A 25,698-nucleotide genomic window follows, 5' to 3' on the forward strand; every position below is an offset into this window, starting at 1 on the left:
GTACCACCGAGTTTTCCCTCTATTGATCGCGAAGGTGGACAACAGAGCACTTTGGTGCATAAGTGTACTTAATTTACGTTGAAAAAGAAAGAAATTTCTAACACTCCGCTGACAATTTTGGTTTTGATGTAATACCGCTGGCTGTTTTCACTTTTTTATATTTTTACATGCTATATCTTATTTCCTTTGTTTTGTTAAGTTTTTTGTTCAAGTTTACTTTGAATTTGTTGACTGTTACTATGCATTGGTTTCCAAGGAAACGAGATTTGGAAGATTTGCATGGTTTTTCAAACCTGGCTGAATCAACGAGTTTCTTTCTACATTATAAAATATTATATATTGTTTGTTTTTCTCTGCACTATTGTCCTCCTTCAACTATTTCAACCCATATTTTGCTAAGGATAAGGAAGTACTAGGAAAGGTCCAGAGGAGGGCTACTAGGATGATTAGTTCCTTAAAGAGTGTTCCTTATTATAGGAGGTTACAACTGTTGAATCTCACCACACTGGAGCTTAAAAGGTCACGTGGGGACTTGATTCAGGTTTTCAAGATTGTGTATGGTTTTGACAATTTATTCTTTACCGACTTTTCATGTTTGCTAATAATAGTTGTACCAGAGGTCATTGTCTTAAACTCCAAAAGACACAAAGTAGGATTAATATTAGGCATAACTTTTTTTCTAATAGGATTGTGAATGAGTGGAACGGTTTGCCTGAGAAAGTTGTACTTGCAAGTAGTGTCAATGGGTTTAAGAATGGACAAACACTTTAAGCATTGAAAGCGGGTCTGAGTGTATGTGCCTTCAGTTTTTTTTCTCTCCTATATGGTACTTGATAGGGACTTGAGTGTCCCTCCTTTCTACTAAACTATACTAAACTAAACTACCTAGGAATCAATTCCAATGATAGCATTTCGTACTCTTATCTTGTAATTTCACACTTTTTATCGTGCAGGCTCTGGAGTATCTTGGCCTGCAGTTAAATGACGAACAAAAGCAACACCTGAGGAATCATTTGAACGTTGATAGTGATGGCATGGTACAGTATGGAGGTATGCTCGTTAGTCACTTGAATTTTGGCTGATATGTTACTATAGCAACTAGTTTGCTACTTTTGTAGTAAAAACACTTCAAAGTTTAGCGAATATATGCATCGTCAAAATTGTTTCAAAACATTGTCATATCTTGAGAGCCATTTGGTGATTGATAATATCAGATGTTATCCTTTGTATGCTTCAAAAACTACTTTTCTCTTTCTTTTTGCAGAATTTGTTGCTGTTGCTAAGCAACTATTTAAGATGACCCTAAATGAGACTAACCTGGGAAGCTTGTCAATGAAGAGCCACGATGCAGTAGACTTTGCCACATCTCCGACAATTAACCAGCAGGTGCGGTCTTGAGAAAATTCTAGCTTTCAGAAGTTTTCATTTTGTTTTTTATTCCCCTTTTATCATTGGGATAGAAGGGACATCAACATTTTTCAAAAAGGTATTCAAATTATGGTAAATTAATCTTCCTTAATTTCAAACTTTGGGCTCTTGATTTTAAGTTTTTTCATGACTTGGTGATGTTTGTGGTGATGTATTAATTCGTATAGTACAAACAAGAATAAAGAACATTGCATTCTTTCATTTAATCTCAAGGGTCTTATTTCTGAGACTTGAGATAACGACCTAAACACAATTTCGATTTATTGCCAAATTGTTCCCCAGCCGCATTGTTACGTACTGTAAACATCAAGCCTTGATGGATCAAGTTTTTTAAATTTATTTTGTCGCATCGAAAAAAATAGAGAGAGCAAAAACTGTCAACAAACTGCGAAAGGCATGTGTGGGTTAAATGTTTAAAAAGTTAAGAGGTCCTGACATTTTTATCATGATAACAGGATCTTCTTCCTGTGGCTATAACTGAGAGGTAAACACATGGATAAAACATGTAGGGTATGTAAACAGAAAAGACAGACACTTCAATTAGAATCTGATCAATTTCAGATCTTTCTTATACAAGATAACAATTGTATAAATATACAAATTGCAATTTATCACAGATTTTGCTGATAATGTATGCTCGGTTCATGACCGGTTATAAACTGAAAGCTAACAGGCAGTGGCGGCGGAACCGGGGGGGCTTGGGGGGGCTCAGCCCCCCCAATGAAAAAGTTGAGGGGGCAAATGCATGATAAGCCCCCCCAATATTTACCAAGACTCCGAAACGTGCATCTGCCCATTTTTCAATGCATACTTGTCAATCTGTTCGATGCACACGTATACTATATAGGTGTAATAATTTTAGTAATTGCTGGGGGACCCTCGGCCCGTCCCCTGGCTATAGGCCACATTGTCACCCCAACCGCGTCTTCACGCCCCGTGAAAAGTGGAAGCAGTGAGTGTGAGTACCAGTAAGCGTAACACAACTTCGTCTTAGGCCAATGACTTGCCTCATTTCAGCCAGTTCTCCAACATCCCCTTGCTTAGTGGCGGAGCGTCCATATATACAGTCAGGGGGCGGATGCCCCCCCCCCCTGACAGACTCAAATGGACCGCTGGTCCGACAAAATGGCGACGACACCTATTTATTCTCCGTTTATCTGCACATTAGCAAGGCCTGGAAAGGGTCATTTCCTGCAATCTAGGGAGTATCTTTACTCAAAATTTTTCTGTACGCTCCGCGCCAACCTGTGGTGGCGCTCCGCTTAGATAGTGTCGAAAGCGCCCCTACAGACCATTCTTGCCCCCCCGACCAATACCCCTAGCTCCGCCACTGTCCTTACTACACTCAAAAACGTCTTTGCGAGTACACTACGAGTATAATAGCTACTCTCTTAAAACACCATCGAATATACAAATTACAATGTTTTTACAGACTTTTACGTGCAATCTGAGAAATTGCAGACTTGAGACCCATATTTTAGGGCTAGGTATTCACAGCATAAAACACACGGGAAGTGCCGTTTCCGGCCATCTGGGGGTTTGAAATAACCCAAAATTTTCTTGTACGCTCCGCGCCAACCGATGGTGGCGCTCCGCTTAGATATTCTCCACACATTAGCCCCCCCAATAATTTTTCCGTTCCGCCGCGCCTGCTAACAGGCAGTGTTTAGTATCTCATGCAACAGCAAGTAATACATACAGTTTATCTGTTTCTTTACGAAAAGGTTGTGTTAGATCATGGGTGGGCATGGAATTCAACTGGTGGGCTACAGTGAAATTTTTGTATCTACTCCTGTGACATAATGGGCACTAAATGAACAGACTGCTCCACATGTTGTTTAATGTGTTATGTGGAGATATCCTGTCGCGTGTAGGTCCTATAAACATACTCCCCATAGGATACACTTTTCATGTTTTCCTTGCTGTTAGGTTCAGTGGGCGGCGTAGATAAGATCTTTCGAACCCTCTCAAAGGCGGCAAATAATTTGCCGACGGGCCACACCTTATCCACCCTTAGTCGTAGGGGGTACAGTGAGAAGCAATTGAGATAAAATCTGTTTGTTGTAAGCAAATCATGAAACAGTTTCTTTCGTTTAAAAATAAAACATGCTAAACTGTGACTTCCTTTTAATCCTATCAGATGCCTTACATGTCAGGAGTAGTAACCATACCCGTAGCAGAATTAGAATCTCTGAAGCGAGAGAGAGATAATGCCGTACTAGATGCCAGGAAGTGTAGGGTATGATTTTTCACTTTCAAGGAATCGTTTGAGTTCACATATGTAATTGGAAAAGATGACTCAAGTACACTACCACTTCATAGCAACATCTCTTTGTGGAGAAGTAATTTACCTTTTAGTTTTAGCCAGTTTGATCATCTTCTGGTCGTTACCACCAGATATATGAAAACCGAACAAACACCTAGATTCTGTCCATATCTAGCTGTGTTGAGGACGGCAACAGTTACACAATTATGGCCATTTGCTGCAAAATGCTATTTGCTCAAAACCCTACTCACAAGAATCAAGTTTTCACTGGCATTTACCTGAATAACAACACACATCAGTTTACTGTTCAGGCTTTTGAGAGCAACGCAATAGTATTTGCTGATAATAAGCAGTAATACAGGGCTTATGTTAGGTACAGATATCATGTTGATTTTTAACCAACTTATCTTGTTATTTATCTTCTTAATGTCTCTTGGCAAATTTGGCAGAAGATTTTGAGTGCCTTATATTCTTTCCTACTGGCAAATGGCACACTCCAATGGCATTTAGCGATTAAATGAACCACATTACAAGGCCTGATCGATTTCACTAATAATTTTCTCAAAATTTCTATTCGCGTCGTGGTCAGGGGGCATTGTGGTCAAGTGGGTAAGGCAGTAGACTTGTGATCTAAGGATTGCTGGTTCGAGTCCTGACCAGATCATTACGTTGTGTCCTTGGGCAAGGTACTTTATCTCCATTGCCTCTCTTCACCCAGGTGTATAAATGGGGACTTGCGAGGTAACTTGTAAATATAGTTGTGTGCACCGGTTTGTGGCTGCACCTAATGGGAAGTACCCGGGAGACACATGGTTGTGATGCACTGTGGTGCCCCAGGAGAGATTGATTGAATTGTCATGCACTTTGGTGTGTGGGTGTGACAAGTTACCAATGACCAAGGTTAAGTTATAAAGTCATGTGAGAGGGCCTTGGCCTTGAACAAGACTGTAAACCTTCAACTTATAACTCATGTTCTGTTGTGGTTCGTTGTTTGATATCAAACAAGTGACATCAAGTTAAACCAAAGAGATCAGCTAGGGTTTTCTATCAGTCATCATCATCAAACTTGTTGTCCCGATTGAGGCCCACTGTACACTCTCTTGTGCCCAAGACGGCATCAGGTCCCACCATTCTCAATTTTCTGGTATGACTGGCGAGTGTCCCAACAAATTTAACATATTAGGAAACAAAAATTGTACTCATGGGTGAGTTGTAGGTAGAGGATATTATTTAAGTCATCATTAAGTGGAACTGTTGGCATTTTAGTTGTGAATTTATTTGTTTGAAATAAACAGAGCATTCTACAGGAAAGAGAAAGGTCATTCAATAGAGCTGAGGAGGAACTCCTGAGAGTCAGAAAGGTGAGCTTCTTTACAAACATCACGATAGTCGATACTGTCTGCTAATTTCTAGATTGCTCGGTAGACAGCTATCGTTGAGTTGCTTCACGGGGTTTTGCATTGTTCTAAAAGACAAACAGGTTCAAAATAAAAATAAAATAAAACTGTTAGCAAACTGCTTATCCACTAGAGAGCCTGTGTAGGAGAATGTGTAAAAGTAAGTTGGCCTGATCCTAGCAGGATCTTCTTCAAAGGCTAAATGACAAGTAACAGTAACAGACGGGACAAAAACACGCACAGAATACAGACAGGTTAATGAGCATGGTAAAACACAAAGAGATAGATGTAAGGGGATTAGTAGACAAGGGATGGAGAGAAGAAAGAAAGAAACCGACATGGAAAGAGGAGAGGTAGGAGATAAACAGTGGAGGGACAAAAAGGTTGGCAGAAGTGAGGAGGGTGAGGGAGAGGTGACAATGTATTGGCCAAAGTTATTTCCTTTTACCCACTCGCATGAGTGCAAGAGCAACTCTTTGAACAGGTCGACTCTGACAAAAAACAATAATGTAGCGAAATTTCGCTGATGTAGTTGTTTGGTTTATCTTGATTGCTTCCTATGTTTATACTTTTAATAGTTCATGACCGAAGCAAGTTTGCAACGATTTATATGAGCTGGAAAAGAAAATAAACATAAAAAACGGGTGGATCATTGCCGAGATTGTAATCCATCCTATAAAAAGGAAGGAACCATAGATAATTTTAGGGTTTCATTTAGCCTTCAGAATCATGTTGAGAGGTTTTTCCTAGCTACAGATCTTCTTTCATTCTGATGTGAGCAAATAAAAAGCAAGGTACTGTGCCAATGTATGCAATGTTATTGTGGTTTGCGACATCATGGTGATGTTACTGCAACTGTCAAACACGACAGACCCCTTGTATGAAATACTGCCGAAGGTAAACGAGAGGTTAACGAAACTCAGACCTTCACTTTCAATTTATTGTTAGGACAAACATGTTTATTATTACTAGTGCAATTTGGTTTCGATTCTTCAGATATTTCATAAATAAGCCGTTTTATATAAAGCAAAATCATTTAATCCCAGTTGTAGTATAAATTATGTCAAGTACCAGCTCAAACAAAATTGAGTTGTGAAATATTTCCGGAGATGTATTTTAAGCCATCTGTTAAGTTTCATCAATGCTTCAAAGTCGTCATTTAAACAGTTGACATTGCTCGTTAAGATAATTAAAAATTATTTGTTGTTATAAATTTGTCAATTTAATGATTGTGGATACCTGAACTGCCACTAGAGCCTGAACCACTAGATGTAATGACATGTTTATATCCCAATTGTTTCTTTAAATAGTCGATCCGATAGATACAAATTATACCTCGTTCACTAGATATTTGCAGTTTTTTCTTCTTTTTTTTGTTAGTTTCTCTTGATTATTTCAATGAACATTGTAATCAGTAGTGCATGAGAATGACTAAAATGGGTGGAGTAAAATAATGATTTCAACTTATAATCCTCCTTTTACATGATTACGAATGTATTGAACGGCAGTCACTTTCTAATCTACAATTTTCATAACGGAGAGAGGTGATGTTGATATTCCGATTGTTATTTCTAAGGATGCCCAGGGTGCCATACATGAAAGTAGAGCCTTAAAGAGCAGAGTGCATCTCGCAGAGGCCGCTCAAAAAGAGGCCAGAAATATGGAAATGGATTATGAGGAGGTGATGCGTCTGTTAGAGGGGGAAGTCGCAGACCTGAGGGAGCAGTTGAAAGAGAGACCTCTACCAAAGAAGGTAAGTCATATAGGTTAGCCTGGTATCACCCTTAATCTAAGTTTAGGAACCTCTGGTTCTGGAAAAAAAATATACTACTACTGTATGACATGATGGAAACTCCTAGCTACACTGCCATACACCGTACTGTTGAGGATGTAGAATTAATGGTGTGAAGATTAGTTACATTTCCTTGCTTTGGAAGTCCTTTAACTAAGTTTAAAAAATAAATTTCCCCCCTCATGACCCTTCCTTTCAAAATCTGATTTGTTATTCAGAGCTTGGTTTGCTGCTTTAAGCCATGCAGTACCTGGTTTGCTGCTCTGAGCAACTCAGTATCTGGTTTGCTGCTCTGAGCAATTCAGTATCTGGTTTGCTGTTCTGAGCAATTCAGTATCTGGTTTGCTGCTCTGAGCAATTCAGTATCTGGTTTGCTGCCCTGCGCCATACAGTGAATAGCTGATTGTTAATAGTGTTTCTTCTCCCTTTGACTAGTGTTCCAAAGAATTGTAGAGCAGAAGTGATAAGGGTTTCCATCATTCCTGCTCACATGACTACCACCAATCTATATGACACAACTACTCCTGACATCTGATCATGTATTTGCAAGAAACTGATTCCATCATTAGACACAATATGAGATATCCACACTTTTATACTCAGCTAAAAGCCAACAAGTCAACACGTATTTCTCACTAAGAAACATCTTTCCATGTCGAACCCCATTGGAAGGGTTGAATTTCAGCATTGTCTTTCTCTTGGATGTGGTAGTCAGGGCAACTGTGATGCTATCAGTAACATAACACTCATTTCATCCGTGTCCATACAGGAGCCAACTGAGAGCATAGAGGATCTTCGAAAGAGACTAGCAGTATTGGGAGGGGAACTCCGGAAGTCAGACACAAGCAAGAAAACCTTTGAAGTAGCTACCGAGAGATTACTTCAGTTTGCAGAGGTAAAGACAGCACCTTTGTCATCGTATCCATGTTTTTATCCCGGCTTTTTCGTTGATCTTTGTAAATTTTGGATTCTATTTAACGCTACTAAACTTCTAGGACAAAGTTGCTCATGTGCTGCACTAGACTGTCAGGTTTCATTTCAAATAATCAAAAAAGGTAAAAAACTTTGAAACATTCCAATTCCTTTCTGCGTGTGACTTCTATTGAACAGAAAAGTGTATGGGTGACAAAGGTTGTAAAATTGAGTAGGTGTGGGAGGAGGAGGAGGAGGAGGAGGAGGAGGAGGAGGAGGAGGAGGGGGGCTTGAAAAGAGTTTTAATATGGTGGCTAGTTAACTGTGGACTTGAAGGCAAGAAGTGGATAATTAGTTTGAATAATTACAATCTAAGTTGAGTATTATTTGTTAAATTTGCTGGATCAGCAGACCAGATACATAATAGCAGCATAATTTGTTTAATTGGAATAGTTTTATACCACATTTTCAGTTGATAGTATATTTTTCAACATGAACTCGCTCTGCTAAAGTTTCCATCTGCAAATGGCAAAAAAAGGAGAGAAAAAAAGATAAACATTTTCACATTTGAAATGTACAAAAAGGTTCATATTTAGCACATTTTATTCAAAGCTTGTTGAATTCTTTAGAAACATTACATTGGACAAGCTTTGTCAAACAGCTATTATGAATTGTTTTCACAGGTATTTTTTGAGTAGTTATAAGAAAATTCATCGCAGCAAAATATTGTCAGGCAGCTCATATTGTTTTTGCTTTTATTTCAAAATACTTTAATAAGAAGTTTAGCAACTTTTTGAGATACTGCTGTCTTGTTTCCACTTCAGTTTATCCATGACTATGCTGTAGATGGTCTCCATGGTTACCACCAAGGGTAAGTGTGCACTTAGAAATGTAATATAAATATGATTAAATTGTAACCTCCAAGTTAAAATGATCAATGACAAGAAAAACTGACAAGAAACTGTTCACTTCCAAACATTAATGTTGTGTGAATTTGTTCTTCGGTGTTTGACGAGAGTTGTGTTTCACAAAGATCTCTGTTATACAAGCCAAGGAAAAGTAACTGGTAGGTGCAATCTTGGCACTGCTCCCTGCAGTGTGTTAGGTTGCATTCTGGGTAACCAATTATGCACTTCTTCCAATACAGGGCCAAAGGAGAGACAGCTCGCCGAGGACAGAATGGGGTTTACTATCCTCCTAGTTATCTTGCCAGACACCGGAAGAAAGGACAGGTAGACCTCTCGGCTGAGGCCAAGGATGTCGTGAAAGCAGTCAAGGCTCTGATTGAAGTGGAACGTAAGCATGCCGTAACACTGACACTAAAAACATATACAATGACACCCCATCAAAGCAGACACATGACGAGTGTAATTCATCGTGAGGTTAATGGTACAACTGTGTACTGCAGTCTATATGAAAGTTGCAGTTTCATTTATTCAGCTATTCATTTTGCTGATCATCAAGATATCCGGGGTTGATGGCACCGTAATAAGCACTTAATGTTTTATCTGAATTTTGTTTATAAAAATAAAAAAAAAACATTTCATTTAAAGGCGGGGTCTTCTTCAGAGCTTTAATAAAATTGAACTCTGCAGTTCAAAGGAAAATTTGTTAATGTTTATGTAAAAGATGAACTTGATAGCTGTGAAGTTAGAAGAATTCAGTTTCCTACTTGTTAGATGCATTTTTCAGAATATCCATATGCACATGTTCATTGTGATGTAACAAACCCAAAGTGACATGTGGAACTGTATGTAATCCAATGTCAAAACAATAAATGTAAACTTTTGTGTTTTCAATATTCATTTATGACATCACTCCTGCTTCTTTCAAGTTGACTTTTGGCACGAAACATATCAATTTGAAATGAAGATGTCCCAAAAGACATGTAAAACTTAAATCAAATTTGTCACTAAGATGTGTAAATTTGATTCTTCTCTTACAGGAAACATTCCATTAATGGAAACTCAAGCTTTGTAGCTATTATTTTAAATCATTTTACACTGTCTTTGCAGCTTTACCTTATGGCTGGGAGGAGACTTACACAAAGGATGGATCAAGATTTTTTACAAAGTGAGTTTGAATTTTTTATTTTTAACAAATAGCACCCATTTTTTGTGTCAATTTGTTATTTTGCCACCACGATACTAATTACCATTCCATATATGAAAAAGTTTGTTGACCAGGAAAATGGAAATTGTCCATCAATCCACATTCAACTTTGAAATTTTAACACCCTCATATTAACCATGGGGCATGTCATTCAGAGCTAATTTCATATTGAGTATGCCTACTTCTCTTTATACAGGGAACAGTTTAATGTTCATATTTTGTGTAGCAATTTGCAGGTTTATGGAGTTTGTTACTCATAAAATACTGAAAATTGTAAATGCCTCAGTGTACAAACACTGTGTTTAATACATATTTGTAGTTTGTGTAGTAATTAGCCCATTTTGCATAGTATTTTGCAATTTGATACTGGATACCAGTTTTACAATCACCAATTCATTAGATAAAAAATTACATATTTATTAGACATTTTGCAACTATGCACTCTTTTCCACCATAAATCAAAACTTTTGACAATTACTCTGAATAAATTTGAAAATATTGACATATTTCCTATTCTTAAGATTTGATATAGTTTTTTTGTCATTCTAGGAGAGTACAAACGGGACGACCCAGGATAAAAAAAATGGAGGAAGTGTAGCTCTGGGGTTGTTAAAGTTGACTCCCATGTAGGGAGAGGCTGGGAGGGGGGTGTCATCCTCTTGAAAAAAAATTTAGATGTGAAATGGTGGTGCTTTCTGAGGTCTATTTAGGCAAAAGGTTAGGTCTATGCTTACGTCTAGATGCAAGGTTGTGCTAAATAACTACTTTCATTTTTTTTTCTCCGTTGGTTGGTTTGTCAGTCTGTTTCTTGTCATGTTTTTACATTTTCTGTTCTTTCTTTTTCTCATTGTATCTAGTCATGTAACACAGACCACCACATGGGTACATCCAGTATCCAACATCAACCATTCATCTGCAATTGGGATGACATTGCAAGATCTTCCGGAAACGGTCACATGACAGGTCAGGTGACCATTCTGCTGAAAACTGGTAGCAGAACTGTTCAAATTCTCTTTCTGAATTTGTCAACTTAAAGATGATGGACATAGCCTCAAGCCTTCAAAGATGATGGTCGGAACACTATGGTTGGTTGTAAAGAAGTTTATTTGAGGATGCAAAAACTCTGGAGTGCAAGATGCAATATTTACATCCTAACCTAGTCATTTCTGACAAACTTATTGATATGTAGAAAACAGTATTTCAACAATGACTTATCCTTTGGCTACTGTGGCACTGAATTTCTGTTTAAAGGAAGTAAACCCATTTTGTGCTGCAAGGGATGAAGGGAGGGAATGGGAGGAGGAGGGGGCAAGTGGAATAGGGGCAAATATGGAATGAAAAATAAGGAAGTTAAGTTGATGAAAGATGTGCATATTCTAGAGATAAAAGTCGTATGTAAGTTCTTCTGTAAGATAGCTATCATGTTATTAACATGTTCATGAGAAAGTTACACATTTTGAAATCAGAATTATATTGTTTACTTTTAATTTATATAGATATCTTCTAGGTCATCCTGTAGTATGTGTATTTTTTTTTTGTTTTTTTTGTAAATGTTGTAAATGAAGTGATAGTCCAAGAATATTGGGATGATTTTGCTGACAGGTAGCAGAGTACTAAAACAGATACTGTTCGATCAAGTGTGAACAATAAGGTAAACTGGATATCACAACAGGGAAACACATAATAATTGAGGATATTGCTTTCTGTAACTGATGACTTTAGTCAAAATTTAAAGAAGGAAAACTTGGATCCTGAATCATCCTGGTCATGTTTCTTTACTGTTATTCAGGTTTCCAAGATATTCACATGTGAGATATGCTACAAATTTTTGGAATGAACCGTTTTAAGGCCAAGTAAGATGATGATATTGGCACTTCACTTCAAGTCCAAATGTTCATGTTTAACCTTTTTTTTTTTTAAAGAAATTTTAAATATTTTTCTTTAATATATTAATGAATTATGGTATTTGAATCCATAAAAATTAGGGTTTCCATCCACTTTTGTTGTGGTTATAAAGATGGTTATAAAGATGGTTATAATGAGTTGAAGTTTTGAGCTGTAGTGTGCTAATCTTAGAAGGCAGAACATTCTGATTGAAGAGTCTCTGCTATTTATATGAAAATGAATAAAAGTTGTTTAACAACACAACCGATACTGATAGCAATGGATTTTGTTGGTGAAATTTCAAAGTTTGAGAGTTATTGCTTGTCGCTTGTGAAAGGTTTGAATTATAACTGCTTGGAATATCCAGTTTTGCCAGTCTTTTCCTTGTTGTTATATAATAGGGGGATATTTTTTTGGGGTAATATTGTAAAATAATTGTAACTTGATTACTGTACAAATACAGTTTCTCATGATCTTTTTCAAACATTTTATTAGCTTCAGCCACTTTTGATATGATTTGTTATAGAAATGTTGAGTACAGGTATTCTTTTTGTATCTTCCTTTCTTATTTGCATAATATAAAAATGTATTTTATGCCTGTTATAATCCTTTAAGACAGAGTTTAATGAATATGTGATCTTCAAGGTATTGTATTGAATGGAATGAGAGTTTTACACATGGGGATACAACTGCAATATTGCACCTATGATACAGGCACCTCAGATTTCATATTGTATTCACAATATTTTCTTCCTAAGTTCAGTCATTATATAATTTGCTTTGTCATTGAAAGAAGCCTTGATTGTTGAGTTATTACGTACCAACTGAATTGTAACCACCTTGAAGAACGTTACTGAAATATTTTTTAAATTTTTTGTGTGCTCCATTTGTAGTCTTTGTTTGGGTAATGTTCTCCTTGAATTATTTGAAGTATCACCTTGAAAAGATGTCAAAGAAAACAAAAGTAAAATTTCTCATTTTCCTTTGCATTCATTGTGTTGCTATGCATTTTAACTCCTTGCGACTATTCTACCACGTATCTTCTTGCGAGTATTGAAGTACCTAGCTGAGGAATTCTGGTGAGGGTCTCAACTGTGGATATCATGTTGTGTAATTTGATGGAATAAACTCCAACTTCAGTATAACAGAAATATTTGGAGATGGGACTGGGGACAGTGGAGAGATATGGGTGTCATGTAGATATGGGATAAATGAAACACATGCCTCATGGATTCTTGTCTAAACCAGTTTCCTCTCTCGCCTATAAACAACAATTAATGTAAAAGGTACCAAAATATTGGTGCCAACTAGCTAACCCCTCCCACTTTAGTAAGGGGTCTTGTCTTTCTTTCTGTAGAAAGATATCTGCTATAGTTAAAGACAATTTATTCCGTTAAGACAATGCACATCATATGTGGGCCCACCATCCATCTTTTTGTTCAAGTCTGAAGTAGGAATTTCAAGTGGTACTTATTTCACAAACCATGGTATTAACTTAAATCCACCATTAGTTGTATGAACATGCTTGTATGGTTTATCTACCATTTAAAAAGTTATCTGAAGTGTCTTATCAACGGACGTGTATAGCAATAAAACCACAAAAGGTTTTGAGTTTTTTATCTGACAATTAAAAAACACTAGTGGTGATGGCACACCCTTCTCCGCGGGGTCAGTTGAGTTACAAAAACAGCCAGCGCGTAGCAGACTACAGTAATTATATATTGGTTACATACTCTGTGTGTGCCTTTAAATGCAGTACAACCTACAGGTACGGTATGTAAACTTAGACTGTAGGCCCCGGCGCTGATGTACGTAAGCTAAACTGACGTTTGACAGCATAATTTACACGGAAACAATTGTAAGTGAAGGTTAAATGTAACAATTACATATGATAATCACCCGAATATTAATTCTAACGACCGATTAGCATCTTGTCGAAGTGACGATCTAGGGAACAGTAGCCTACCACAAGGCCTTAATACTTACCTGCTGTTGAGGCGCGATGCAAGTCTTACTCTTAGTAATAGTAGTACTTACAGTAGGCTAGCTTGTTGCATATTCAATTCCGAACATAGTTTACAGTGTAACTAGGCCTAAGCCCTAAAACAGTTTTTCTTAGCTCGGAGAGTAGTTTAAGTAAATAAAGCTCAAACTATTAGTGTTAACTAAACACATGCACCTCATAATAATTGTGGCTAGTCATTATTTTAGACCAGTGTTGTGGTTTAAAGTCGTATAGCATTTTCCTACAGTATGCTACTTGCTAGTACAAAAGAGGGACCATATTAATAAAGTGTGACCTTGTATAAAGTATGACCTTACACAAAGTGGGCAACTTGCATGTGGAATTGAGCCCTATACTAAAGCCAGAGCAATCGCATTCATTTACCCTCTTGTAGGCTTAGCCAAACTTCAGTTAATTTTCAGTTGACATTCCCTGCTCTGGGTCCAAACTGTTGAGGTCTCTATTACCATAACCATTCGTAATTTGCAGGCTGCATTTTGTTCTTCTTTCTAGTTTTTAGTTGTATGTTTGCATCTTCTGTTTATTACATACTTCTATTATTGTCCATCAATTGTATCGGTGGGGTCATGGAGGGCCCATGCTTATCCCCACCCCTTTTTCTAACTTAGGGTGCATTCCACCAAGTTGCCAGGCTAGATCATTGAGCTGGATCCTCTCAGCATAAGTCCTATGCCCAAAATAGACTACATCTACCAAGCATGATTGTTTGCAAACTAAATTTATGATAGACATGCTAGATTACCTTTTGATGATCACACCAAAATGAATATCACTTTTCTGTTTTAACATTTTCTTGTCGTAGGAAAGCCAACAGTGTGGACCTTTTATGGATGAAAGATGTTGGATTTACTTTCAAACAAATGCAAACTGTAGATTTCAGGCTGAAGATCAAGTAACAGAAGTATTGAATGTTGTCACTCCAGAAGAGACAGCTGTGTTGGTAGAGTTGTGTTCATGACTATCAAGTTGGAAGCCAAAGCTACAGTACCTGGATGAAAGTAAGCCTAAGAGGTCAGTCATAAGAGGTCAGACAGAGGTCAGACATAAAACAGCACTGTGTGCAATGGCTTCTAAAATATGCTGAGTTTGCTTCATCATCAAGAGTGAATTAGCATTATTATTTCTTAATATTGTGTGAGAATATTTAACATATATTGCAAAATTTGTGATCCGATGAAGATACAAAGAAAAGCACACACACACAGGAAGTGACCAAATCGTATCCCAGTATTGCAAGGAGCCACAGGTTGGGAGTGTACATTGAATCAGGATTCGGAACAGAAAAGACAGTGGAACGAGTGCAATAGGGAGAGAGGCTTACTGATGGAGGGATCAAAAAATACAACTGGTACAATATTAGAAGAAGGAGAGTCATCGACCGCCTCTCAGGAGTCTCCATCTCAACGGAGGATCTTCAAGGTCATCGTTCTCGGCGACTCCAACGTGGGGAAGACCTGTTTGACGATCAGATTCTGTGGAGGAGATTTTCCTCAGAAACCAGAGGCTACTATAGGAGTTGACTTCAGGGATAAAGATGTAACGGTTGATGGAGAGTCCATCAAGGTAAGATATTAAATTTAATACCAATCTTGAAAAAAAAATCGTTTCTGAAATTATGGATGTAACTTGGTACTGTAAGGTCATGTACTAGCAGACTTATTTTATTTTTCTGTTCCTTATCTGCAGTATATACTTAAATAAATGATACTATATAGGCCTGTTGCATACTGTCTTTAGGAAGGGAACAACTGGGAGTCAATATAGGAACATCAAGGAGGAGAATAATTCTTACTAGAACTGAAATTGAATTTTTAAAAGATGCGTACAGTGTCAGTTTTTGAACATTACATAACCTAGAATCGCAATTTTTACTTCATGAAAAAGCAAAAGTCATGATGAATCCTCAAGACCTCTACCCAATTTTAGGTATACATGTGATCACTACTGTAAGCAACATTTATGCCCTGTTTGTGAGAACAAGGACATATTGAATGATGTTTAATAGAGCTCTATTAGTACTGGCAATGGCCTTCATATTAAAAGTTCAAACCGTAATTAATTGTTTTTTAGCATTGAGTTACATCTCATTGTTCGTAGGCCTACAGTATAGTATATTGTGCCTTGTATTTGAGTCGCTACACAGTTAGTAGATTTTAGGACTGCCTGGTGTTGTTAACAATAGCATTATTTTTGTTGGCACCAGTAATGCAACATTGGTATTTTCAACCTTCATGTTTATTTGATAAAAATTATGAATTGTATGCTTGGCAATATAAAGGGCTTCTAATTAATAATAATAATAAATAAATAAGTTGAAGGTTTGTACTATAGTCTTGTTCAAGGCCAAGGCCCTCTCACACAACTTTACAACCCTTGAAGAAGTACTGTCAACTGACACAACATTGTCATTGCTACCCGTCCCACAAGTGTCTTTTCGAGATCCTCACTCTCTCCAACCCTTTCCTTGTTCTTTCCCCCTCTCCTCCCCTTCCTCACTCCCCACACTAGCTCATTTTGTAGGTTGTCGTCCTGCAATTGGCTCATTCTGTTGTGCATATTGTTAAGGTCTACAGTATATACTGTAGCTCTGGAGCCTTACAGTCTACAGTAGGTATACAGAAGTTTGAAACATGTTTGTCATTCTTGTACATCCTGTTTATATTTGCAATACAGAAACATTGCCATGGAGACAGAATTAGGACATACAAACTACAAAGCCAGACTAGGTAATATTGTTTGTATAAATAGTCTGTCTGAGCAGTGCATTGTATTCTGCAGGTTACAGAAATTCAGTCTTTAACAGTTACTGTACGGTACTAAGTTGTGTCATTCATACAACCTACTCAGATAGCAAACTCAAGCCTAAGACTTTCTACCAACAGAAAGGTGAATGGTGATATTTGCTTCAGTTTGCCTAGCTTTATTGTACTTTGTGAGTTTGAACTTTTAGTTCTTCTTGCATGGTGAAACAACAAAGCCCAAAAAATTAACAAATACTGTATACTCTGTGTTTCTGAAGCGTGTACTGCAGTAATAGAGATCTTTGTGATCTAACCAATTGTTTCTTAATTTTAATGGTTCCATTCATCTGTTGGATTATAACAGTTTATGACCCATTGTTTCATGCTATTTTATAAGGCCTGTTGTTTCTGGTTGTAGGATATACTGTATATGTACTTTACTGGGATGAATAATCTGACTAATATTGTTGAAGTGGGTATATTAACTGGAGTGTCAAGGTTTTAAGTCCGAGCTGTTTAAATTCCTTCAGTGATCATGAAATATATGAGCATGCATACATGTGTGTACTCCCATTGTCATGCATGATCATCTCGATGTGAGGGGACTGGGGCTGAGAGTGGATCAGTTTAGGTACGCTTGGTTTTCATGCCTGGGCCTATCTTGGATGACTTTTCTCCAGAAAGTTACAGTACATGTAGGTAAAGAATTAGATCATTTAAGCCAGTTTACACTTACAGTAAATACGGGTACTAAAAGGAGGGCATGAAAAGGAGGGGATGGGGAGGGTACAGTCTACTTAGGAATGACCAAATGAACTTATATGGCAATCAATTGCAGTCATTTTGTGAAATTTGATTCAATGTACTTAGCGTTCCAACTTCCAAGATAAGTTGTATTGTACCAGTGGACCAGTCGCAAAAGTCCAAACATCACTGATTGCATCAATGCATGCTTGTACTGTAGTCTGGATTGGTCAAATCTTTCAGGAGCTATAGTAAGTACTGCAGTGCATAGTAACCAAGTTGGCCATCTGAAACAATATTATCTAGTGTCTTTTTAAATCACAACAATGACAATTGACCTTCACCAATTAGCTAAGCTACAGTATTGTGTAGACCTGGCTTTATAACCATGTGCAGCAAATGACCATTGACCTTCACCAATTCCTACAGAAGGCAACAGTAATACTGTAACAGTATTGTATCTAGATGTGAATTTAAATGTGACCACATTCAATACAGAGAATACAGAACAAGATCTGCTTAAATCTTGTTATTGAAATGAGATCTCTCAAGCTGCTTTTTGTGAGATTGCATTGTTTTTATAAGACTTTTATGATTCACTGAGAGCTCAGCTCTGTGTTTTAAATCCTGGACTAAGGCTCTGATCTGGAACAAAATCTCTGAGTATAAAACTACAAGAATTTAATTTGGAGCTGATTGTTTTAATATGAAGCTCTGTGTTCTGATTATGTGTAAACAAAGACTTACTTTCAAACAAATAAACACAACTTAAATGTGATGTGCAAACTTGGTCACCCTTACAGTACTCCCATGTACTGTAGGAGCAGTACATTCACAATTTCACAGTGGTGTTACAGTATGTGGATACACTATTTACAGACAAGAGTCCACCCCAATTGTGACAGTAAACTAAACCTGAGTGAGATGCAGGCAGTACTGGACTGTAGTGTAGTACATACCCTGTACATGAATTCTTACAAATACACAGTGGATCCATCACTCGGTACTGTACATTGCAGTGCCATCCGTTTTACTGTGCGCCTCTTCACAGTGCAAGTCAGCTGAATACATGTAGGTTGTCAGTATCAGATGTGCCATACATGTAATTCTTTACCAGCACTTTATACATATTTTTCCCTTTCGGGGCAATTTTAATAATCAGTGGGTGTAGTCAGTCTCGAGTGGTGGCGGTGTCTAACACAAGTATATACATACACTGAGTGTACTCACTGTCGCTTTGTGAGGGTCACTAATTTTTATTTTTGTTAGGGCCTACAAGTTGTTCCTACAAGTTGTACAGCAATCTTTTTATTAATGGAGATACAAACACAACCATCATCAATCATTGATATTGTAAATTATATGCAATGAAGATAACAGCTGTCATGATTATCTTCCACAAACAACTAAGAAATGTTACAGTATGTTCTATTTGGCAGATATCACAAATTAAATATTCCTTTGCACACAAGACTTTCATCATATATATTTCTTCACTACTGTATTTGGGAGAGTAGTGGATCTCTCTTTCATTTTGAAGCTGTTTAAGGTGGTGGTGGTTAGGTTGGGTCGCCTTTAAGTACAGTATATAAGTGTATAGGTCTACAGTTCTTCTGGTTCAACACACTGTCCTGTACCTCTCTATGTACAGTACTGACATTGTACATATGCATGCCCTACATTCATCAATTTACAGGGACTGTGTATCTTACATTCCTAATTTTTATACATTTGAGCTACGGGGAAAAAAAATCAAGGTATTTGTACATGTACAAGTGCAACTACTATACTGTGTATGTACACACAATTTATGTAGTATAAATTATAACCTTCAGTACAGAATGTACAGGTACCTTTGTGTTAATGCAACAACTCAGCGAGTCCATATAATATGTCGTAGAGTACTGTAAGTCATGACGTATACAGGTACAGTACTGTATATTTACCAAACAATATTTAGTGCTACCACAGGGTACCATGTAGCTATTACCCATTGATGTTTAATGGTTTGATATGTTATTCATTAAGTGTTGCACAAGTTTCAAAGTGTATTCATATGGTACAAATAATAATTACTATTATGATTACCACAAACATTCTGTGGATATAATTTAAATTTTTGTGGTTTTTCTTTTACAAAGTTCTACCTTAGATATGCATACATGTACATAAACAGTACATGTTCTTACGGTTTACTTAGAAATTCTAATGAACAGTACATAACCCCAGGCTGTGGTGAGCTGTGCATACATACAGTACTTAAAAGAATAAATAGGCTCTGCTTTGAACCTAAACAACTCTCAGGTCTGATCTTGAACCTGAAGTACTTACACTAATGACCTGTTCAGATTGGTATGGATAAAAATACTGTACATACACTAGGGACTAATGGTAAGGTGCATTGTGTACATGTATGTGGGTACAATAGATTGATGTTGATACTTTTCCCTCGTGTTGCAAGACTGGCACTTTTGGTGCCTTGGGATGGTACAGTACCAAGCTATGTATGCATTGTGGTGACATTGTGTTTACAATTTTCTTAAAAGGCCCTCAGCATACTGTACATTTTACAGCTACTATAATATTGTAGGCTATGGTTTGAACCTAAAACACTCTCATCTGATCTTGAACCTACTGTACTGTAAAGTGCTTACTGTACATTGATGACTTGACTAAGGTTGGTATAAAACACACTTGAAAGAATGTTACAGGTAAAAATTTTTTTTTGATATGTTACAGAGGAACCTAAAATCTAAAATTCTTAGCATTCTTGTGAAATTTGCATTCAATTCCCATGTACCCTGTTTGAGATATTGACAGTTGAAGCTATAGATCTGATCATCGAGGTAACACTTTTACCTCCATGATCTGATATGCTACCAAATATAGTTGCACACTGACAAATAATGTTTGTTTTTTCTTCATTTTTCAGTCTATTGATTTGACCTTGGATTGGATAGGGTTACTAGTTTGTCTAAAGGGGATGTGAAGTTTATAAAATACCAATACCTATAGATGGTATATTCACATTATGGATGCATCCAATTGTGGAGTATAAAATTAGACGTAAATTTCAAAGGAAAACAAAACATTATTTATCAGTGTGCAACAATGACGTCACACCTGTTTGCTCCAAGTTCTATTTTGGTACGAAAGGTGGCAAATTTACTGGCAATTTCAACTGTCAATATCTCAAAAAGGGTACATGTGAATTGAATGCAAAATTCACCAGAATGCTTATATTATGTTCCCCTTTAACATATCAAAGAGAAATTTTGACCTGGCCTGTTCTTTTAAGAGCCAAATTATACACTGTGGGCTAATGCTACAGTGAATTGTGTACTGTACATGTATGCCGTAGTTTGATGCCTGGCACATTCCCCATGCAGGACTGTCAAGTTGGGTTCCTGGTGAAATTGAATTACGCATGATACGTATGCATTGAAGCACTGACAGTGTGTTTCCAATTTTCTTAAAAGGCTTTGTGCATACAGAGTAGAACTTGGAATTTGCAAAACAAAAGACTGGAGGTTTCTTAATGAGGCTGCCTTGTTTTAGTTAAGGTTGATGGAGTTAATGCTACTGTATCATTAGTATTAACATAAAATTTTCCAGGGTCGAACAAGTTTATTGTACAGTTTAACTTGTATGGTACTACTGTAGGTCTAGCATTTAACAAGGTTGGCCACTTGCTAAAAATTGCACATTTGGGCAGAAAAATCTACTTTCTGACTATCAAATTCCCACTGGCATTTTCCCTTGAATTAATACAAAAGAAACATACACATGTGTGTATATTAGCTGGCAGAGAAAAGCCAGTGCTTTTATTATTTTTTAAGTGGCAAATCTCATTTAGCCAGTAAATAGCCTAAATTCCAAGGTCTGCTACCATACTACAATTTAGAAGACTTCCCTGTATTCTCTGTTCTCGACTTAATATCACACAATGTAATAAAAACTAATACCTAGCCTGCATCATATAGGTTAGAGACCTTCTACATGTGAACAAGATAAATAGATAAGGAGGATCCTTAAACAGTACTTGATAAAGGGTTTAAAGTGAATACTCCCTTAAATCTTATCTTGTTCAAATTGTGTTACAAGTGGATTTAACTTCTTGAGAATGAGCTAGTCGATCAACATTGTGAATTGGAAGTTAAAATCTTGCACTGTAGAGGTCTACTGTATTATATACTGTACAGTATGTATGCTTGAAAGCAAAATACTTGGAATAAGTGTACATATTTTATGAGTCTCTGGTGAAAGGGTTGCACATCCTTCTGTTCTGTGTATACTGTAGTCCGCTAGCATCTGTTGGGAAACAAGTTGCAATTTATGATAGCCGACTCGTGCATCATTAACAGACTAATATATTCTGTTGATTGACCCTCAAGCCTAAAAGCTTGCTGTATCCCTTAAATTAAAAATATACTGTAATCCATGAGTTATATTTAAAATTATTAAACTGATGAAAAGATGCATTGTAAGCAGCCTAGAGAAATTAACAGCTGACATCTACCAAACCACATCACACAGGTCTGTTTGATAAATGTCAAATTCATCAAAATAGATACAAATTGAATGTCATTCGCTCAGAATGTGTTGTCAAATTTGATCGCAGATCAGCGGCTGTAAATATTGTGATGTGGACCTCTCAAGTCACATGAAGAGAATGAATTTGCAATTGACTAAGTCATGAATGAAGCAGTTGGTCACATTATATATACTACATACAGTATATGCCTTCACTATAGAGTGTGTGCCTACAGTATATATATTGTTGCTGCTACTGGCTGTTCAGCACAGCGGTATCTTCAGTGCATGTTAAATTTTCATTTCACTTTGATGGAGGAACTGAAAGTGTTTCAGCTCAAGATCTCTGAATCCTTTTTTCACCGGAAATATAGGTTTGAGTATGTACTGATGTACTAATAACTGTACAGTAAGCTATGCATGGGAATGGTTGTATATATATAAAGCTGTACAGGGATGGTACAGGCAGACTTGTGTGGTAATGTGATCCACGCCCTGGGGGCAGTGTCTCAGGGGTGAGGGTCACCCTTCCCTTTGGAAAAAAAATTTGCAAATGAAGTATGCCTACATAGATGGCAAATGGTGCTACCTTTTTCCTATTTCTGGTGCTTACATCTGTGCCAAGTAATAAGTTAATAACCCATGTTTAGGTAATGGTAATCTTTGTTAAATTAACCATCAAAAGAAGTGCTGGGCAGAATTGTTTTAAATACTGTTTGTGCTGGGCGGCATTCAGAACTGCCGGGTTGTAGTTTGTACTGTAAATATACACACAATTGAAATACTGCCGAAGAATACTACTGTGCTAACTCAACCGACATTTCTTGTCATTTCGTGCTGTGCTCTTCTAAAGATGTAGTCTAGATAACAAATGAAACCAAACATCTTACATAATGACCCTTGGAAAATAAATAAACTTTGTGTTTCCTGTCTCTTTCAACATGTTAAAAACCAGTTTATGTTGCTGAATAGGGTTTGACCAGCCCTTCTCTGAAAATGCATTATATGTAATTGGTTTCAATGTATGATCAAAGGTGGGCCTAGTTATTATTTAGGGACAATTAACTGTGGTTCAAGTTTTAGCAAATTATGATTTGTAGGTATAACCATTCCATCTATGGAATAAACAATTCTTTTGATGTATACTGTATGCCACTATACATATATTTGTAACATAAGCTGATACAGTATTGCATGTATGCTGTATCTGCCAGAGTAATGTATATTTAATTTCTTTTTATATTTTTAAAATAATAAATTTGATTCCCCATCCTAAAGACCCTTGTAAACAGCATCGACATGATACTTTTTTTTTATAAAACTGAGCTTGTACTGTCTACTGGGAATTATAAATGGGACATACTATATGAGCAGGATGGTATTTTTGTTCATAATTTATGTATCCTTCCCAGTATCATAAATAACTATGTAATATACTGACTCTATCATAACTCACACCATGCTAGTGGATGGCAGATAAAATTTAGATATCTGTTTTACTCTGGTATGTATGAGCTATTTACAGTACTGCAGTGCTACAAGTACTGAAAGTCAGGTCTACAATGTCTAGCTCTCCAGAAATTTTCATGAATCTAGATGTTCTGTATTTTAGTTCAGGGTCAGAAGGACATTGCCAGTTAGGGGCGGGGGGGGGGGGCAGGCAGGGGAGAGTAAGGTGCTAAATGTAAATCTCTCTTTTTTTCTGGTTCAGTAAATGGGAAAGGGCATCCACGTGTGTTATGGAGAAAAGTGTGATTGTTCCTAAATAAACTGCTAAGTTTATGTGGTAATTCCATTTACGCTGAACTATTCAGTGATATACATACATATATGTTATTGCTATTTTTACTTATAAAGACCGCTTTTTCTTCTTTTTTTTCTTGTGTTTGTCTCTGTACAGCTTCAACTGTGGGATACTGCTGGACAGGAACGTTTCCGCAAGAGCATGGTCCAGCACTACTACCGGAACGTCCACGCGGTCATCTTCGTCTACGATGTCACAAAGCTGAGCTCGTTTGAGAATCTTCCAACGTGGGTGGACGAGTGTGACCGGCATTCCCTGTCTTCCAACGTACCCCGAGTGTTGGTAGCTAACAAGTGCGATATCACGGACAGGAGGGTGGTCTCTACCAACATGGGTCAAAAGTTTGCCGAGCACAATGACATGCCTTTCTTTGAAACGTCAGCAAAGTCTTCGGAAGTTGGAGAATCGGTATCTAACATTTTCCTATACATTGCCAAAAAACTGAAAGCTCAGCGGCCGCACCTTCACCTACGCGCCGGCTTAGGAGGCATTTCCGGAAGCGGCCGGACTTCCGTAAGGAAGTTGCGACTCAAGTCGAGTGGACTGCGCGGATTTGAACCGGAAAAGACACCAAAGTCGAAATGTGCCGGCGGGTGTTTTTCTTGAGAAAGATTCCCTTTAGGTTTTAATTGCTCAATTTGATTGAATTTAAAGTGATTTTCTTCTTCTTCTTCAAGTTCTCTTTTGTCAGGGTTTCCAGTTGTTTGTGTCATAGGTGAGTGTACTGTACATAAGATCTTAATGACCTATTCTTTGTAAAAGTTGAAAAGTTTTTGAAATTGTACAGTGTGCTTTTCTGATCATCATGTGTACATCATTTAGCAAACACAATAAGTTCAGTGAGCTGAGCATTTTCAGTAGCATTCCTAGATTATGAGTTACCAGAGCAGAAAACCACAAATATGTACATGCTCTAGGTCTGCGGTTTCAAAATTCCCTTCCGTTACCAAGGAAAGGAAAAACTGCCAGACATTGTGGGTTATAATATAGTTACTGTAGCTGTTGGTAGAGTGTCTGTACTATGCATGACCTTAAGACCTAATGGGTTGGTTATAATACAGTTACTGTTGGTAGAGTGTCTCTACTATGCATGACCTTAAGACCTGATGGGTGGGTTATAATACAGTAATACTGTTACTGTTGGTAGAGTGTCTCTACTATGCATGACCTTAAGACCTGATGGGTGGGTTATAATACAGTTACTGTTGGTAGAGTGTCTGTACTATGCATGACCTTAAGACCTGATGGGTGGGTTGTAATACAGTTACTGTTGGTAGAGTGTCTCTACTATGCATGACCTTAAGACCTGATGGGTGGGTTATAATACAGTTACTGTTGGTAGGGAGTCTCTACTATGCATGACCTTAAGACCTGATGGGTTGGTTATAATACAGTTACTGTTGGTAGAGTGTCTCTACTATGCATGACCTTAAGACCTGATGGGTGGGTTATAATACAGTTACTGTTGGTAGGGAGTCTCTACTATGCATGACCTTAAGACCTGATGGGTGGGTTATAATACAGTTACTGTTGGTAGAGTGTCTCTACTATGCATGACTTTAAGACCTGATGGGTGGGTTATAATACAGTTTCTGTTGGTAGGGAGTCTCTACTATGCATGACCTTAAGACCTGATGGGTGGGTTATAATACAGTTACTGTTGGTAGAGTGTCTCTACTATGCATGACCTTAAGACCTGATGGGTGGGTTATAATACAGTTTCTGTTGGTAGGGAGTCTCTACTATGCATGACCTTAAGACCTGATGGGTGGGTTATAATACAGTTACTGTTGGTAGAGTGTCTCTACTATGCATGACCTTAAGACCTGATGGGTCGGTTATAATACAGTTACTGTTGGTAGAGTGTCTCTACTATGCATGACCTTAAGACCTGATGGGTGGGTTATAATACAGTTTCTGTTGGTAGGGAGTCTCTACTATGCATGACCTTAAGACCTGATGGGTGGGTTATAATACAGTTACTGTTGGTAGAGTGTCTCTACTATGCATGACCTTAAGACCTGATGGGTGGGTTATAATACAGTTACTGTTGGTAGGG

General features: G+C 37.4%; 2 protein-coding genes across 3 annotated transcripts in view; both read left to right on the plus strand.

Annotated features, from left to right (window-relative positions):
- The window catches only part of LOC139980343 (syntaxin-binding protein 4-like), a 33,853-nt gene extending 22,030 nt beyond the window's left edge, over positions 1-11,823 (plus strand). For both annotated transcript variants that reach the window (XM_071991951.1, XM_071991952.1), the window contains 10 exons: positions 954-1,050; positions 1,265-1,386; positions 3,569-3,667; positions 4,990-5,055; positions 6,668-6,844; positions 7,653-7,778; positions 8,620-8,666; positions 8,943-9,091; positions 9,811-9,868; positions 10,765-11,823. In XM_071991951.1, coding sequence (XP_071848052.1) covers positions 954-1,050; positions 1,265-1,386; positions 3,569-3,667; positions 4,990-5,055; positions 6,668-6,844; positions 7,653-7,778; positions 8,620-8,666; positions 8,943-9,091; positions 9,811-9,868; positions 10,765-10,867 — 1,044 coding nt within the window. In that variant the 3' untranslated portion in view covers positions 10,868-11,823. The remainder of the gene's footprint in view (positions 1-953; positions 1,051-1,264; positions 1,387-3,568; positions 3,668-4,989; positions 5,056-6,667; positions 6,845-7,652; positions 7,779-8,619; positions 8,667-8,942; positions 9,092-9,810; positions 9,869-10,764) is intronic.
- A 1,667-nt stretch (positions 11,824-13,490) lies between these two features.
- LOC139980346 (putative Ras-related protein Rab-33) lies at positions 13,491-24,834 on the plus strand. The gene is made up of 3 exons (XM_071991962.1): positions 13,491-13,649; positions 14,620-15,380; positions 23,736-24,834. Exons 2-3 carry the CDS (start codon positions 15,141-15,143, stop codon positions 24,243-24,245), a joined length of 750 nt encoding a protein of 249 aa, XP_071848063.1. The 5' UTR covers positions 13,491-13,649; positions 14,620-15,140; the 3' UTR covers positions 24,246-24,834.
- Positions 24,835-25,698: the final 864 nt, after the last annotated feature.

Source organism: Apostichopus japonicus, chromosome 14 (assembly GCF_037975245.1).
Source record: "Apostichopus japonicus isolate 1M-3 chromosome 14, ASM3797524v1, whole genome shotgun sequence".
In the NCBI taxonomy this organism is placed as follows: domain Eukaryota; kingdom Metazoa; phylum Echinodermata; class Holothuroidea; order Aspidochirotida; family Stichopodidae; genus Apostichopus; species Apostichopus japonicus.

What these genes read in the sequence shown, in the direction of transcription:
- LOC139980346 (XM_071991962.1), top strand. Translation starts at nt 15,141, where the DNA reads ATGGAGGGATCAAAAAATACAACTGGTACAATATTAGAAGAAGGAGAG. An exon ending in TTGATGGAGAGTCCATCAAG is followed by an intron (nt 15,381 to 23,735) that starts GTAAGATATTAA and finishes GTCTCTGTACAG; the next exon opens with CTTCAACTGTGGGATACTGC.